We start from the raw sequence: 13,160 nt of genomic DNA, 5'->3' as shown, positions 1-13,160 counted from the left end.
AGAAGAGACGGCTGAGGGGGGATATGACAGAGGTGTTTAAAATCATGAGAGGTCTAGAACGGGTAGATGTGAATCGGTTATTTACTCTTTCGGATAGTAGAAAGACTAGGGGGCACTCCATGAAGGTAGCATGGGGCACATTTAAAACTAATCGGAGAAAGTTCTTTTTTACTCAACGCACAATTAAACTCTGGAATTTGTTGCCAGAGGATGTGGTTAGTGCAGTTACTATAGCTGTGTTTAAAAAAGGATTGGATAAGTTCTTGGCGGAGAAGTCCATTATCTGCTATTAATTAAGTTGACTTAGAAAATAAGAACATAAGAACATAAGAAAATGCCATACTGGGTCAGACCAAGGGTCCATCAAGCCCAGCATCCTGTTTCCAACAGTGGCCAATCCAGGCCATAAGAACCTGGCAAGTACCCAAAAACTAAGTCTATTCCATGTAACCATTGCTAATGGCAGTGGCTATTCTCTAAGTGAACTTAATAGCAGGTAATGGACTTCTCCTCCAAGAACTTATCCAATCCTTTTTAAACACAGCTATACTTACTGCACGAACCACATTCTCTGGCAACAAATTCCAGAGTTTAATTGTGCGTTGAGTAAAAAAAGAACTTTCTCCGATTAGTTTTAAATGTGCCCCATGCTAACTTCATGGAGTGTCCCCCTAGTCTTTCTACTATCTGAAAGAGTAAATAACCGATTCACATCTACCCGTTCTAGACCTCTCATGATTTAAACACCTCTATCATATCCCCCCTCAGTCGTCTCTTCTCCAAGCTGAAAAGTCCTAACCTCTTTAGTCTTTCCTCATAGGGGAGTTGTTCCATTCCCCTTATCATTTTGGTAGCCCTTCTCTGTACCTTCTCCATCGCAATTATATCTTTTTTGAGATGCGGCGACCAGAATTGTACACAGTATTCAAGGTGTGGTCTCACCATGGAGCGATACAGAGGCATTATGACATTTTCCGTTTTATTCATCATTCCTTTTCTAATAATTCCCAACATTCTGTTTGCTTTTTGACTGCCGCAGCACACTGAACCGACGATTTCAATGTGTTATCCACTATGACACCTAGATCTCTTTCTTGGGTTGTAGCACCTAATATGGAACCCAACATCGTGTAATTATAGCATGGGTTATTTTTCCCTATATGCATCACCTTGCACTTATCCACATTAAATTTCATCTGCCATTTGGATGCCCAATTTTCCAGTCTCACAAGGTCTTCCTGCAATTTATCACAATCTGCTTGTGATTTAACTACTCTGAACAATTTTGTGTCATCTGCAAATTTGATTATCTCACTCGTCGTATTTCTTTCCAGATCATTTATAAATATATTGAACAGTAAGGGTCCCAATACAGATCCCTGAGGCACTCCACTGTCCACTCCCTTCCACTGAGAAAATTGCCCATTTAATCCTACTCTCTGTTTCCTGTCTTTTAGCCAGTTTGCAATCCAAGAAAGGACATCGCCACCTATCCCATGACTTTTTACTTTTCCTAGAAGCCTCTCATGAGGAACTTTGTCAAACGCCTTCTGAAAATCCAAGTATACTATATCTACCGGTTCACTTTTATCCACATGTTTATTAACTCCTTCAAAAAAGTGAAGCAGATTTGTGAGGCAAGACTTGCCCTGGGTAAAGCCATGCTGACTTTGTTCCATTAAACCATGTCTTTCTATATGTTCTGTGATTTTGATGTTTAGAACACTTTCCACTATTTTTCCTGGCACTGAAGTCAGGCTAACCGGTCTGTAGTTTTCCGGATCGCCCCTGGAGCCCTTTTTAAATATTGGGGTTACATTTGCTATCCTCCAGTGGTCACTGCTGTTACTAGCAACGGTAACATGGACTAGACTTAGTTTTTGGGTACTTGCCAGGTTCTTATGGCCTGGATTGGCCACTGTTGGAAACAGGATGCTGGGCTTGATGGACCCTTGGTCTGACCCAGTATGGCATGTTCTTATGTTCTTAATATTTATGCAGGCTGTTACAGAATTATCCCTTGCATTTATAAGAGCCTGACCAAAAATTACGCAATATAAAACACATCAGACAACTCTTATTGTTGCAGAGGTTAGTGCTACCTGTGAGAGAGGACCCCCACACGTCCCCACTGTCGGGAGGCGAGGCCAGACGGGAAGCAGAGGCAAACAGGGGCTTCACCAATACCAGCCCACGCTCCCCGCAGGTTGAGTCCTTGGGTGCCGGGGCTGGCTGGTCTTAGGTGGGCCTCTGCCGGGATGATCCCGGGAGGAGCCAGGCAAGGAGCAAGACAAGGAGCAGCAAAGCGTCAGGCCAGGAGCCACAGTGGACAATAGGAGAAGACCAGTCCAGTCCGAGGGGCAGAGGCAGGCGGTGAAGACGTGCTCCAGTCCAAGGGTCAGGTTAAAATTAGTCCAAGGAGCAAGGCAGAAGAGAACTAAGGCAGGGTTGGAGAAGAAAGGTTGGAACTCAGGATCAGGAACAGACAGGAACGAAGGCTGGAACTCAGGATCAGGAACAAACTGGAACTAAGGCTGGAACTCAGGATCAGGACAAACTGGAACTAAGGCTGGAACTCAGGATCAGGAACAAACTGGAACAAGGCTGGAACTCAGGATCAGGAACAAACAGGAACTAAGGCTGGAACTCAGGATCCGGAACAAAGTGGAATGAGGCTGAAACTCAGGATCAGGAACAAACTGAAACGAAGGCTGAAGATCAGGAACACGGGAACTCAGGATCTACACTAGGACAAGCGAGGCGACCTGCTGCCAAGGCAAGCTCTGACTGGCAGAGCTTGCCTTAAATACCCTGGGCCCCTGATGTCATTAGAGCGGGCCGCAGAAGCTTTTCCCACTGTGGTTCCTTTAAGTCTCGGTGCGCGGAGCGAGCGTTCGCCTAGAGCAGGACACCAAAGATGGCAGCAGCAGCGGCGAGGGCCGCGTGGCGGCAGGTGCCACCGGAAGGGAAGAGGTGTGGGCCGACGGAGGGGAACCCACCCAGTATGCCGGAAGGACCAGGGCGTGCGGCGGTGCCACGACCACACAGGGGGCTGCCAAGTGCCGCGAGAGCAGGAGGGACCGAACTCGGGGCCTGGCATCGGAAAGTAGGAGGGCCTGGTCTGAGGCCTCCTTGGCCCGAATTTGTAACACTTATGAGGGCAGTTTCTCAACCCGCTTGCAGTATTGCGAAGCCCAAGGCTGCTTTTTCAAAGTGAAAGTGCAGACTGACTTTCGGTTTGAAAACTGCCTAAGGAAGAAGCACCTGGGGAGACGTGGGCCTCCTTTTTCTGCAGGTACTTTTGAAAATGCAAAACTGCATGCATTGTCATCTTCCCCGACCTAGCCCTGCCCCGAGAATACCTCCACTACAATGCAGGTCAAAGACTAGGTAGCAGAGCACACTACTACTTAACTATACCTCTGGAAGGGTAGTCAAATGTACCTGGGGCAATACAACTGAGGTAAAGATAATGCACCTTCACAAATACCAGGGTTAATTATTTATTTCTAGATTTGTAGTCCAGCCTTCCAAATGATACTCGAGGCATCTTTCAGCATGATTAGAATTCAGGTCCAATAAGTGCCTTCCCCAAAGAGCTTACAATCCAAGTGGGTACCTGAGACAACGGAAGCTCAGGTGACTTGCCCAAGGTCACAAGGAGTGTCAATGTAGGGGAAGAGGGATTTGAACTCTCGTTTCCCTGGTTCTCAGCCCATTGATCCAACCACCAGGCCATACCTTTGTCCCATCACCATGGTATTTGCATATTGACAGAAAGTTGCTGGATTAAAATTTAACTGGTCTGTGTTATTTGTAGACGTGCCCGTGATCAGTGTAGCAACACGTGAGGTCACTGGCATTTACCTAACATGCATGTTAAATGCATTTCAGCGCACGCTGACACGTGGGTTAGCCGTAATGCTCTTCAGTGCAGTTTGAAATACATTTAAAAAAAAAAAATACCCAACAACAAAAGAAAAGTAAGCGTAGCCTTGAACAGAAATATAAGATCTTCCATGCTGCAGATCAGCCTGGCGTGAGCCGTACTGACACTGCAGCTCAGTTCTTCCTCAGCAGGCTTGATTATCATTTGTATTGTGCATTATTTAAATGCAGTATATGAACACGTAAACAGAACACATTTTGCTTCCTGATTATCACAAAACAGCAGCTTTCTTCCTTAAGGCACTGTCAGATCGCCTAAGAGTCCATGCCCCTTGCAGGGGCTTTATGGTTATCCTTTCTGTACCAACAGACACCTACTATCAGCATTTTCCTGTTAACGGTTGCTGATAAAAGGCTTCTGCTGTATCTGAACTGGGGATCTCTCTTTTTTTTTTTTTTTTTCAGATTGAGAGGCTCCTACCAGAATCTGCACTGGGGGTTCATGTCAGAAGCGTTGGTGGACTTCACTGGAGGTGTGCAGATGCAGTTCGGCTTGAAAAACCCCTCTCCGTTTCTCCAGGATATCATTCTGGCAGCGATTAGATCGAAGTCTCTGATGGGATGCTCCACTTTGAAAGGGGTGAGCATGAGACCACTTTTTTTTTTTTTTGCTGCCACTCCTGGGATTCTCTCGAGAGTTCAGCTACAAAAAAAAAACCCCAAACCAGGCCGATACAGTACAGTGCGCTCCGGTGGAGCTCACTGTTAACCCACATTTGGACGCACGTTTTTGACGCGCTAGCTTTACCCCTTATTCAGCCAAGCCGCAGATTTTACTTTCAGAAGTTAGCGCCTAACTTGATATTAAGTCGGAGGTCCCAAAAGTTAAAAATAATTAAAAATAAAAAAACCCAAAAATTTAAAATGGGCTCGCGGGTCGGAAGACGGACGCTCAATTTTGCCGGCGTCCGGTTTCCGAACCCATGGCTGTCAGCAGGTTTGAGAACCGACGCCGGCAAAATTGAGCGTCGGCTGTCAAACCCGCTGACAGCCGCCGCTCCTGTCAAAAAAGAGGCGCTAGCGACGCGCTAGTGTCCCTAGCGCCTCTTTTTACCACGGGCCCTAATTCGAATATTTGTTTTTACTGAATCGCGCGCACAGGAGAGCGGGCGCTTGCCCGTTCTCCCATGACTTTTACTGTATCGGCCTGAATGTGAGAAGGAATACATCCCTCTGCTGGGGTAAAAATAGTCTGGTAAGGCCGGTTCTGATTTTAAAACCTATGCGTGTGGCCTACATTTGTGCGCGCTACCTGGCGCGCACAATTTTACACACGATTTTATAACATGCGTGCAAGGGGGAGCACAATAGTGCACCTTGCGTGCGCCGGGCCCTAGGGGAGCCCCGATGGCTTTCACCATTCCCTCCGAGGCCGCTCTGAAATCGGAGCGGCCTCGGAGGAACTTTCCTACGGCCCCCCCCCCACCACCACCACCTTCCCCTCCCTTCCCCTACCTGTCCCGCTCTCCAGCACAAAAAAAAAAAATACCCCCATACCTATATTGCAGAAGTTACGTAACCGGCGCAGGCGTAACTGGCGCGTGATCCCGAGGCCCAGCAGCCATGGAGAGGCCTCCGGTCACGCCCCTGCTCCACCCCCGGATCGCCCCGCCCCATCCCCCGGACCACCCATTTTTTCAAGCCCCGGGACTTACATGCCTCCCAGGGCTTTATGCGCACGGGAGGCATGAAAATAGGCCCGGCATGCGTAACACCCCCCAACGCGCGTAAATCCACCTGGATTTATGCGCGTAGGCTTTTAAAATCTGCCCCTAAAGGTTTTCTCCCATTTAGTGTCTATGGGAGAAATGTTGAAAAAAATGTGTTAGCCAAAATTCATTTTTACGTCTGCAGTTAAAACTGGATTGGCTGCTTCCATCATATTCTGCCCTAGAACACTTCCCGTGTGGTCTCTGGTGGAAACTGGATACAGGGGCTTAACTTCCTGGATCCTTGACGGGGTCAAGAACATCCAGGTCTTAAATCCCACCTTTAACACTAGCTGGGCAAGGGAACCAAAGGAGGAGCTGCATGAAGATCAGAAAAAGTAAGAAACACAAAACCAAAACAAAAACCACCCTCAATTTCCAGTAACCACTTCACTCACTGTCCATTCACCACATGGGAAAAACAGGGTTAATAAAAACAAGTCCAACTGGTGTTCAAAGAAAAATGTACTCACAAACTGTAAGGATGAGAAACAACATAAAAAAAAAAAGGTGTGACAAAAAATCATAGTCTCCTTGTCAGTTTTATTCCTCCTGGTTTTCCTCCCTTCGCACCACCATTCATGCTTAACAACCTTTCCCCCTGAAGGGTAGGGTAGCTCCACTGTAATGCCAGCATATACTGAGAAAAGATAGAAAAAAAACCTCCTTTCCCAAAAATAGTCTTCGGAATTCAAGAAACATTCAGCACATCCTACTGAAAGGTCAAGAATCTCAAACTTCTCTTCCGCCTTGCCTTTTACTGATAACTAGGGCAAAAAGATCAATGTCCTGAGTCCTTCTGGACACCGGGGGGTCTCCCTTCCAGTCTGGTTGATGGCAAAGGCCCAACAGCAACAACTCCTCACTCTCTTGTGGAGAAGCAATGGCCATCAACACCAATAACTCCTTCCCGCTAATTTCTGAGCATGCTCCATGAACATTTATAGCCCACGGAAGCCTCCCACCGAATGGAGGTGGATATACCAGGGGGAGAATTTCACGAATGCAAAAAACCCTCCCACTGCCCATGATGGAAAAATATCCAGTAAGAGGGAAATCTTTAGTGACAGGCAAAGCCAAGCCACAGTAGGAAAAGGCAGAGGATCCCAGAGGAAATGCAAAGAGACCAAGGACCCAAGTTGAGGATAGATGAAACTAAGTGAAAGGCAGAGGTAATTAACTCTCTATTTTAATTGGACATTTATTGCATTACTTTACTGCTACTTTTCTAACTAATAATTGGTACATTTTCTGTTTATCCCTTTTAGCAAGAATTTAGCAACGTAGAGATGGAAAATGGCCTGGTTAAAGGTCATGCCTATACTGTAACAGGCACTGAACAGGTAGGATTTGAAGCCATTTTCTTATTTTGCTTTCTATTCTTGCAGTATTTTACACATTTCAAAACTTTGGCACACATGCTGTACACAAATTCACAGGGCTATATTATATGGTGAATTTAGAAGTGGCTCCTAAATTTTGTCTCAGGATAAATGCAAGGTGATTCATATAGGGAAAAATAACCCATGCTATAATTACGCAATGTTGGGTTCCATATTAGGTGCTACAACCCAAGAAAGAGATCTAGGCGTCATAGTGGATAACACATTGAAATCGTTGGTTCAGTGTGCTGCGGCAGTCAAAAAAGCAAACAGAATGTTGGTAATTATTAGAAAGGGAATGGTGAATAAAACAGAAAATATCATAATGCCTCTGTATCGCTCCATGGTGAGACCGCACCCTGAATACTGTGTACAATTCTGGTCGCCACATCACAAAAAAGATATAATTGCGATGGAGAAGGTACAGAGAAGAGCTACCAAAATGATAAGGAGAATGGAACAGCTCCCCTATGAGGAAAGACTAAAGAGGTTAGGACTTTTCAGCTTGGAGAAGAGACGGCTGAGGGGGGATATGATAGAGATGTTTAAAATCATGAGAGGTCTAGAACGGGTAGATGTGAATCGGTTATTTACTCTTTCGGATAATAGAAAGACTAGGGGCACTCCATGAAGTTAGCATGTGGCACATTTAAAACTAATCGGAGAAAATTCTTCTTCACTCAACGCACAATTAAACTGGAATTTGTTGCTAGAGGACGAGGTTAGTTCAATTAGTATAGCTGTGTTTAAAAAAGGATTGGATAAGTTCTTGGAGGAGAAGTCCATTACCTGCTATTAATTAAGTTGACTTAGAAAATAGCCACTGCTATTACTAGCAAAGGTAACATGGAATAGACTTAGTTTTTGGGTACTTGTCAGGTTCTTATGGCCTGGATTGGCCACTTTTGGAAACAGGATGCCGGGTTTGATGGACCCTTGGTCTGACCCAGTATGGCATCTTCTTATGTTCTTGAAGGTTGAAATTTCCTAGCTTGGCTAGACCGAGCTCTGTGGGGAGTCAAAGCAAGGAAAGCCTCGTGAGAGTTGTACTCTGGAAAAGAAAAAGAGTCAAGTGACAAGATATAGATATATTTTAAAAAGCAGAGAGCTGACGTAGTGAGCAGGTCTTCAAAGAAAAAAGGTGGGGTGCTGAGTGAAATGGGAGGGAGAAGTCACCAGTTAGACACATCGATTGGCTGTCAGCTAGGGATCTTTTCTAGGATGGTCTGTGGTTGAAAACAAATGAGTAGGAAAAACTGACAGACTGGATAGGCCTAGAGCACCATCTTTGCCAGCAACAACTTTGTTACATTGTGCGTTGGCTGGTGGCCACCACTTTATATTTCATGTGGACCAGTACATTTTTATCTTGGCAGCCTCATGGCTTGGAAAATTTGTCTCTCACTATATAAGTGGAAAATGTTAAGGCAGGAAAGACGATGTAGCAAATATAAACTGAATGGTAGAATAATTTGGAAATGGTGGGCCTTGGAGTCCTGACGTGCAGTGTGAGGTGCGTGGATAAGCGAAGATTCCTGGCAAGTTTCTCATCTTTGGTTATCTGGCAGCACAAACCGATTAGAGATAGCGGTGTGTGGACCTGGGGAAAGTCCTGATAGTACCGAAAACATAAATAATCAGAAGAGGCCTAGAAAGTAATGGGCAACCGGGAATTCTAGGGGGGAAAAAAAAGTATAAACTAAAGTAAAAGAATGACCTTAAGTTCTAGACCAGAAGTTGTCATTACTGGGTTCAGGATGGAGCCTGCCAAGCATAAATAGTAAATTGTTTAACACTGCTATGCAGTACCATAGAGGACTCTATGGTGGCAACCAGGATCGAGAACAAGCAAGTTCCATCAATTTCAGGCTAGTAATGGCCATCAAAATTGCCAATTAACTCTAAGCTGTCTAACTGGCAGGAGACAATTAACTGTCTCCTGCCAGTTGTCCAATTTCCCCCCCCCCCCCGTTTATTGTAATTTTCCTCCTTTCTAGTTGAAATATAAACCGATATGATGTGTACTTTAATGTCGGTATAGAAAAGCTGTTAAATAAATAAATAAATAAATAAATAAATAAATAAATAAATAAGCAAGCTGTGAGTGATAATTTTAGCCAGGCCTCGTTTTTTTAAGGTTCATTTCTCTCTTTGTAATAATATAAGAGAAATTCCAAAATGCTTTTGAGAAAATAGCTTAAAAACCAGGAGCCTTGGCTGACAATGTCATTTTGGACAAGGAGTTAATCGGCAGTCCTGGGTGTCTGACCTCAGGAAGAGAAATCAGAAGAAATGGGCCCATAATCTCAAGTCTGTACTTATCTATTGTTCACTTCAGGATCACATGACACTTGTATAAATAGGTGACAGATCAGCCAGAGTCCCAAATCCAAATATATGTTTAGGACCTTACTCAATAATGATATTATATATATATATATATATATATATATAAATAAATATGCACAGAATGGCAAAAACATCTTTTTGAGTACAGTCCTTCCACTTAGCCATAAGCCTCCATCAAGGGCTCAGCAATACTCAGGCTGCATCTCCTTCACGAGAGAAAGTGCTGCGGCAATGAAGGACAACAAACCAGCTGTAGGTGAAGCATTTATATTGGATTCAGCTGAGGCTCCGGAAGTTTTTGTATGTGGGGACACAGAGGAGGCAAGCACCAGCCAGACTGGAGGAGGGTCTGGGATGGAGGTTCTCGCCCCCTCCTGCTCCCCCTCTGGAGCCGCCCCTGATTGGTTTAACTTAACGCATTTGTGACCAGCTTTCCAGAGCTGTGCTCCCTTCATCAGGTCAGGGCAGAATAAACTGAGACGATGTTACTTGACTACATAAGCACATTGTAGGCTGGATTGTAACATCCGTGTTGGTTTTGAGGGCTATGCAGGACTGAAAAGTAAATGCCTGGAGTGCAGAGGTTACGTACTTAGGGGCGAGAAAAGTCAAGGAGTCAAACCAGCAGCCGTAAGAAAAAAAACTATGCCTGGTGATGAATGAGAAAACCAATTTTGCCATTAAGTCGTTTTATCTTTGCAAGCATTGATCATTTTATTTTCAAATGTCTTATGTCCCTGGGACGTTTTGAGGCTCTTTTGGTTATCCTGATCATGAGCTAATTGCTGCAGTTGTCTAGCCCTGAGGATTGTCCTTCCTCTGGACAGTTGCTTTGCTTTTTCCATGATGTGTTACCTTGTTCTTGTCTTTACTTTCTTACCCATTGTATCAATGCAACATCTCACTTCACATGGGTTTGTTTGTTTTTTTTGCATTGGATACTGGATACTACATCAGTAAAAGAGCAGGAAGATGATTCTTTTCTGCTGACGGTCAGAGGGGCTTGTGATATCTGCAGGCGTGGTTTGCACCAGGGTAGCTGCTAGAAAGCTAGAACTGGAGACTATGCTTTCATCTTTTAGTAGCAGTGACTGTAGGTCTTGCATGATTTTTTTTCTTAGGTTTTATAGTCACCAGGTTGTATTTTAGTATGAGGTACCAGGGGAGGGGGGAGGGAACATTTTTAAAACATTTTACCCTGGAAACGAAGCAGTTTCCCAGGTAAAATCGGACTGGAATTTTCTCTCCCTCTCTAAGGATACGTTTTCAAAGCGCTACTTAGCCGGATAGATCAGGTAGCCGGATAACTGTTTAAAAGCTACTTATCCGATTATCTTACTTATATGTCTAAAATGCGCTATTTTGTTTGCATTTCTCTGGCCTCTTTATGTCCCTTTTGAGTTATGGCCTCCAGAACTGAACCACAGGACTCTAGGTGTCGCCTCACCAAGGACCTGCAAAGAGCCATCGTCAGCTCCTTTTTTCTACTGATTATGCTTCTCCCTGTGCATCCCAGCATCCCTCTGGACCTTATCACATTGTTTTGCTCTCTTGAGATCTTATGAAATTTAGTGCATGGACCCGTACCCAGGTATTCCACTGGGCCCCCTCCTCTCCTTGAAGAGAACTTTGTCTATCACAGTCCAATGCTGCCTATCACTTGGTTAGTTTCTACATAAAATCACTGACAGCTGATAAAGCTCAGGAGGCCCAGCTAGTCTGCCCAATTTCTTTCCTATTGCAATCCCATGGCCATGAAAGGACATTTATGGGGTCTTTCCTCCCTCCCCACTGCTTCCTTTTTCCAGTGATCCTTCCAATTACTATGAACGAATCTTTTGTCTGAACGAATCTTTATTTCTCGGTACCTTTGGTCTTAGGCACAATACTTCATATTAAGAAACAAACAATTAGATTATTACCGCTTACTTATCATCTGGCTTATCAGATTACAGAGTTAATGTTAGCAATACATTCCCTAGCATAGACTTGCTTTCAAGGGCTAAAAAGCCTATCTTCCTGACCACTGATAGAGACTGGGTTTAAAACTCTTAGTTTCTCACCATTGCAGCGGATATTCAGCTCTCTGTGAAATGGCTTCCAGACTCTGAGGTAGCAGAATGTGCTCCTCTCTGGCAAGGTCATCTAGAGCTGAAGAGGGCTTCACCTTGTCCCTCGCCAGCAACAAAGTGCACTCAGCTCCTCTGCTCATGGACACCTCTGTGGGATCAGTCTCTCTCTCAGCCCAGCTGCAGGGAAGTGCAAGCAGGGGGGCAGGCAGCACTCGGATAAGTCATCTTCTTTTTGATGGGCAACGATCGACTGACCCTACGAGCTTGCTCTCTGCTGCATTTAAGGGCTCATCTATGCATAATTCAGCAGTCTCATGCATAGTCAGGTGAATACACACAATTAAGGTTTCTATAGGCTGTAGCTTTGCACTCTTTTCAGAGTTCTTTGTTTCTTTCTCCAGGTTCAGAGAGGAGCCAGCATGACAACTGCCAGTTGTTCACATCTAACATTGAACTGATAAATCCTGCTCTGGGGATTGGCCACAGAGTCATAATAAAAGGCCCTAGTGTTCCAGCTACACATATTCACACAGCACCAATTGCCCTTTATGTTTTCTCTTGCCCTCACCAGGCACCATCCAGGCTGGTAGGGGCCTGTAGGGATGTGCATTCGTTTTGAACGAATGTGCAATCCGCAACGTATAGGTCCCTATTCGTTGCATTCGTGGGGTTCCGAAACGTATGGCGAACCCCCACGAATGCAATGTATCACTAATGAATAAAATCCCCACCCTCCTGCCCCCCCCCCCAAGACTTGCCAAAAGTCCCTGGTGGTCCAGCAGGGGTCCTGGAGCGATCTCCTGCACTCGGGCCATTGGCTGCCGGTATTCAAAATGGCGCCAATAGCCTTTGCCCTTTCTATGTCACAGGGGCTACCGGTGCCATTGGTCGGCCCCTGTCACATGGTAGGAGCACGTCCATTGCTTTTGGCAAGTCTTTGGGGGGGGGGGTCAGGAGGGTGGGGGGTTGAAGTTAATTAAATTTAAAGGGTTGGGATGGGTTTTTTTTTTTTTAACTTTAATGGGAAACGAATACCATACGTAACTAATGGACGAATCGGGGTCCCCCGAAAACAGATGTAATGTATTTGGGTCCCGACGAATATGAATACTGAATCGAACGTATCCGTCCCTGCTGCACATCCCTAGGGGCCTGTAAATCTGTCAAGCTGGTCACATGCACAACAACTAAAAATTCTCTCATCTCTGTATTTGGCTGCAGATTGCCATATAGGCCAATGTCCATTTTTTCTGATGTCAGAGAGTCCATCTTAGCTGCTTGTCCTGTTAGCAAGAATCGGGGTTTCCCTAAAGACACCAGTTGATCTCTGGCTTTCCCTTCACATCTTTGTAACTGGGGAGCTCCTGTACCTATCCTTTTTCTTCTCCGCGCTTCAACTGGGAGGCCCATTGCATTCTTCCACCGTCCTTTCCAGGAAGAAATATTCTCGAATATTGCTCTTGATTCTACCCTCTCAGAGTCTCATGCTGTGATTTCTTATTCTAGAGCATTATTTCCTCTGAAAAAGGTTGACTCTTGCTCATTTATACCTTTGAGGTATTTTCATGTCACTATAAAATTCCTGCTAAACTGGTTTGCTAACCTGGCACCTTGTCCCAGGCATCCGAGCTTGTTTATGAGTCTGCCATGATAAACAGTGTCAAAAGTCTTACTTCTAGATTTATTTATTTACTTATTTA

The 13,160-nt window shown here is 44.9% G+C and overlaps 1 protein-coding gene across 2 annotated transcripts in view; it reads left to right on the top strand.

Moving 5' to 3' along the window:
• LOC115086739 (calpain-13-like) overlaps nt 1–13,160 on the top strand; it is a 229,993-nt gene that overhangs the window by 133,735 nt on the left and 83,098 nt on the right. For both annotated transcript variants that reach the window (XM_029593017.1, XM_029593018.1), the window contains exons 6-7: nt 4,354–4,528; nt 6,926–7,000. In XM_029593017.1, coding sequence (XP_029448877.1) covers nt 4,354–4,528; nt 6,926–7,000 — 250 coding nt within the window. The remainder of the gene's footprint in view (nt 1–4,353; nt 4,529–6,925; nt 7,001–13,160) is intronic.

Source organism: Rhinatrema bivittatum, chromosome 3 (assembly GCF_901001135.1).
Source record: "Rhinatrema bivittatum chromosome 3, aRhiBiv1.1, whole genome shotgun sequence".
NCBI lineage: Eukaryota > Metazoa > Chordata > Amphibia > Gymnophiona > Rhinatrematidae > Rhinatrema > Rhinatrema bivittatum.
The sequence above is the reverse complement of the archived record's forward strand: the minus strand, read 5'-3'. Positions and strand labels throughout refer to the sequence as shown.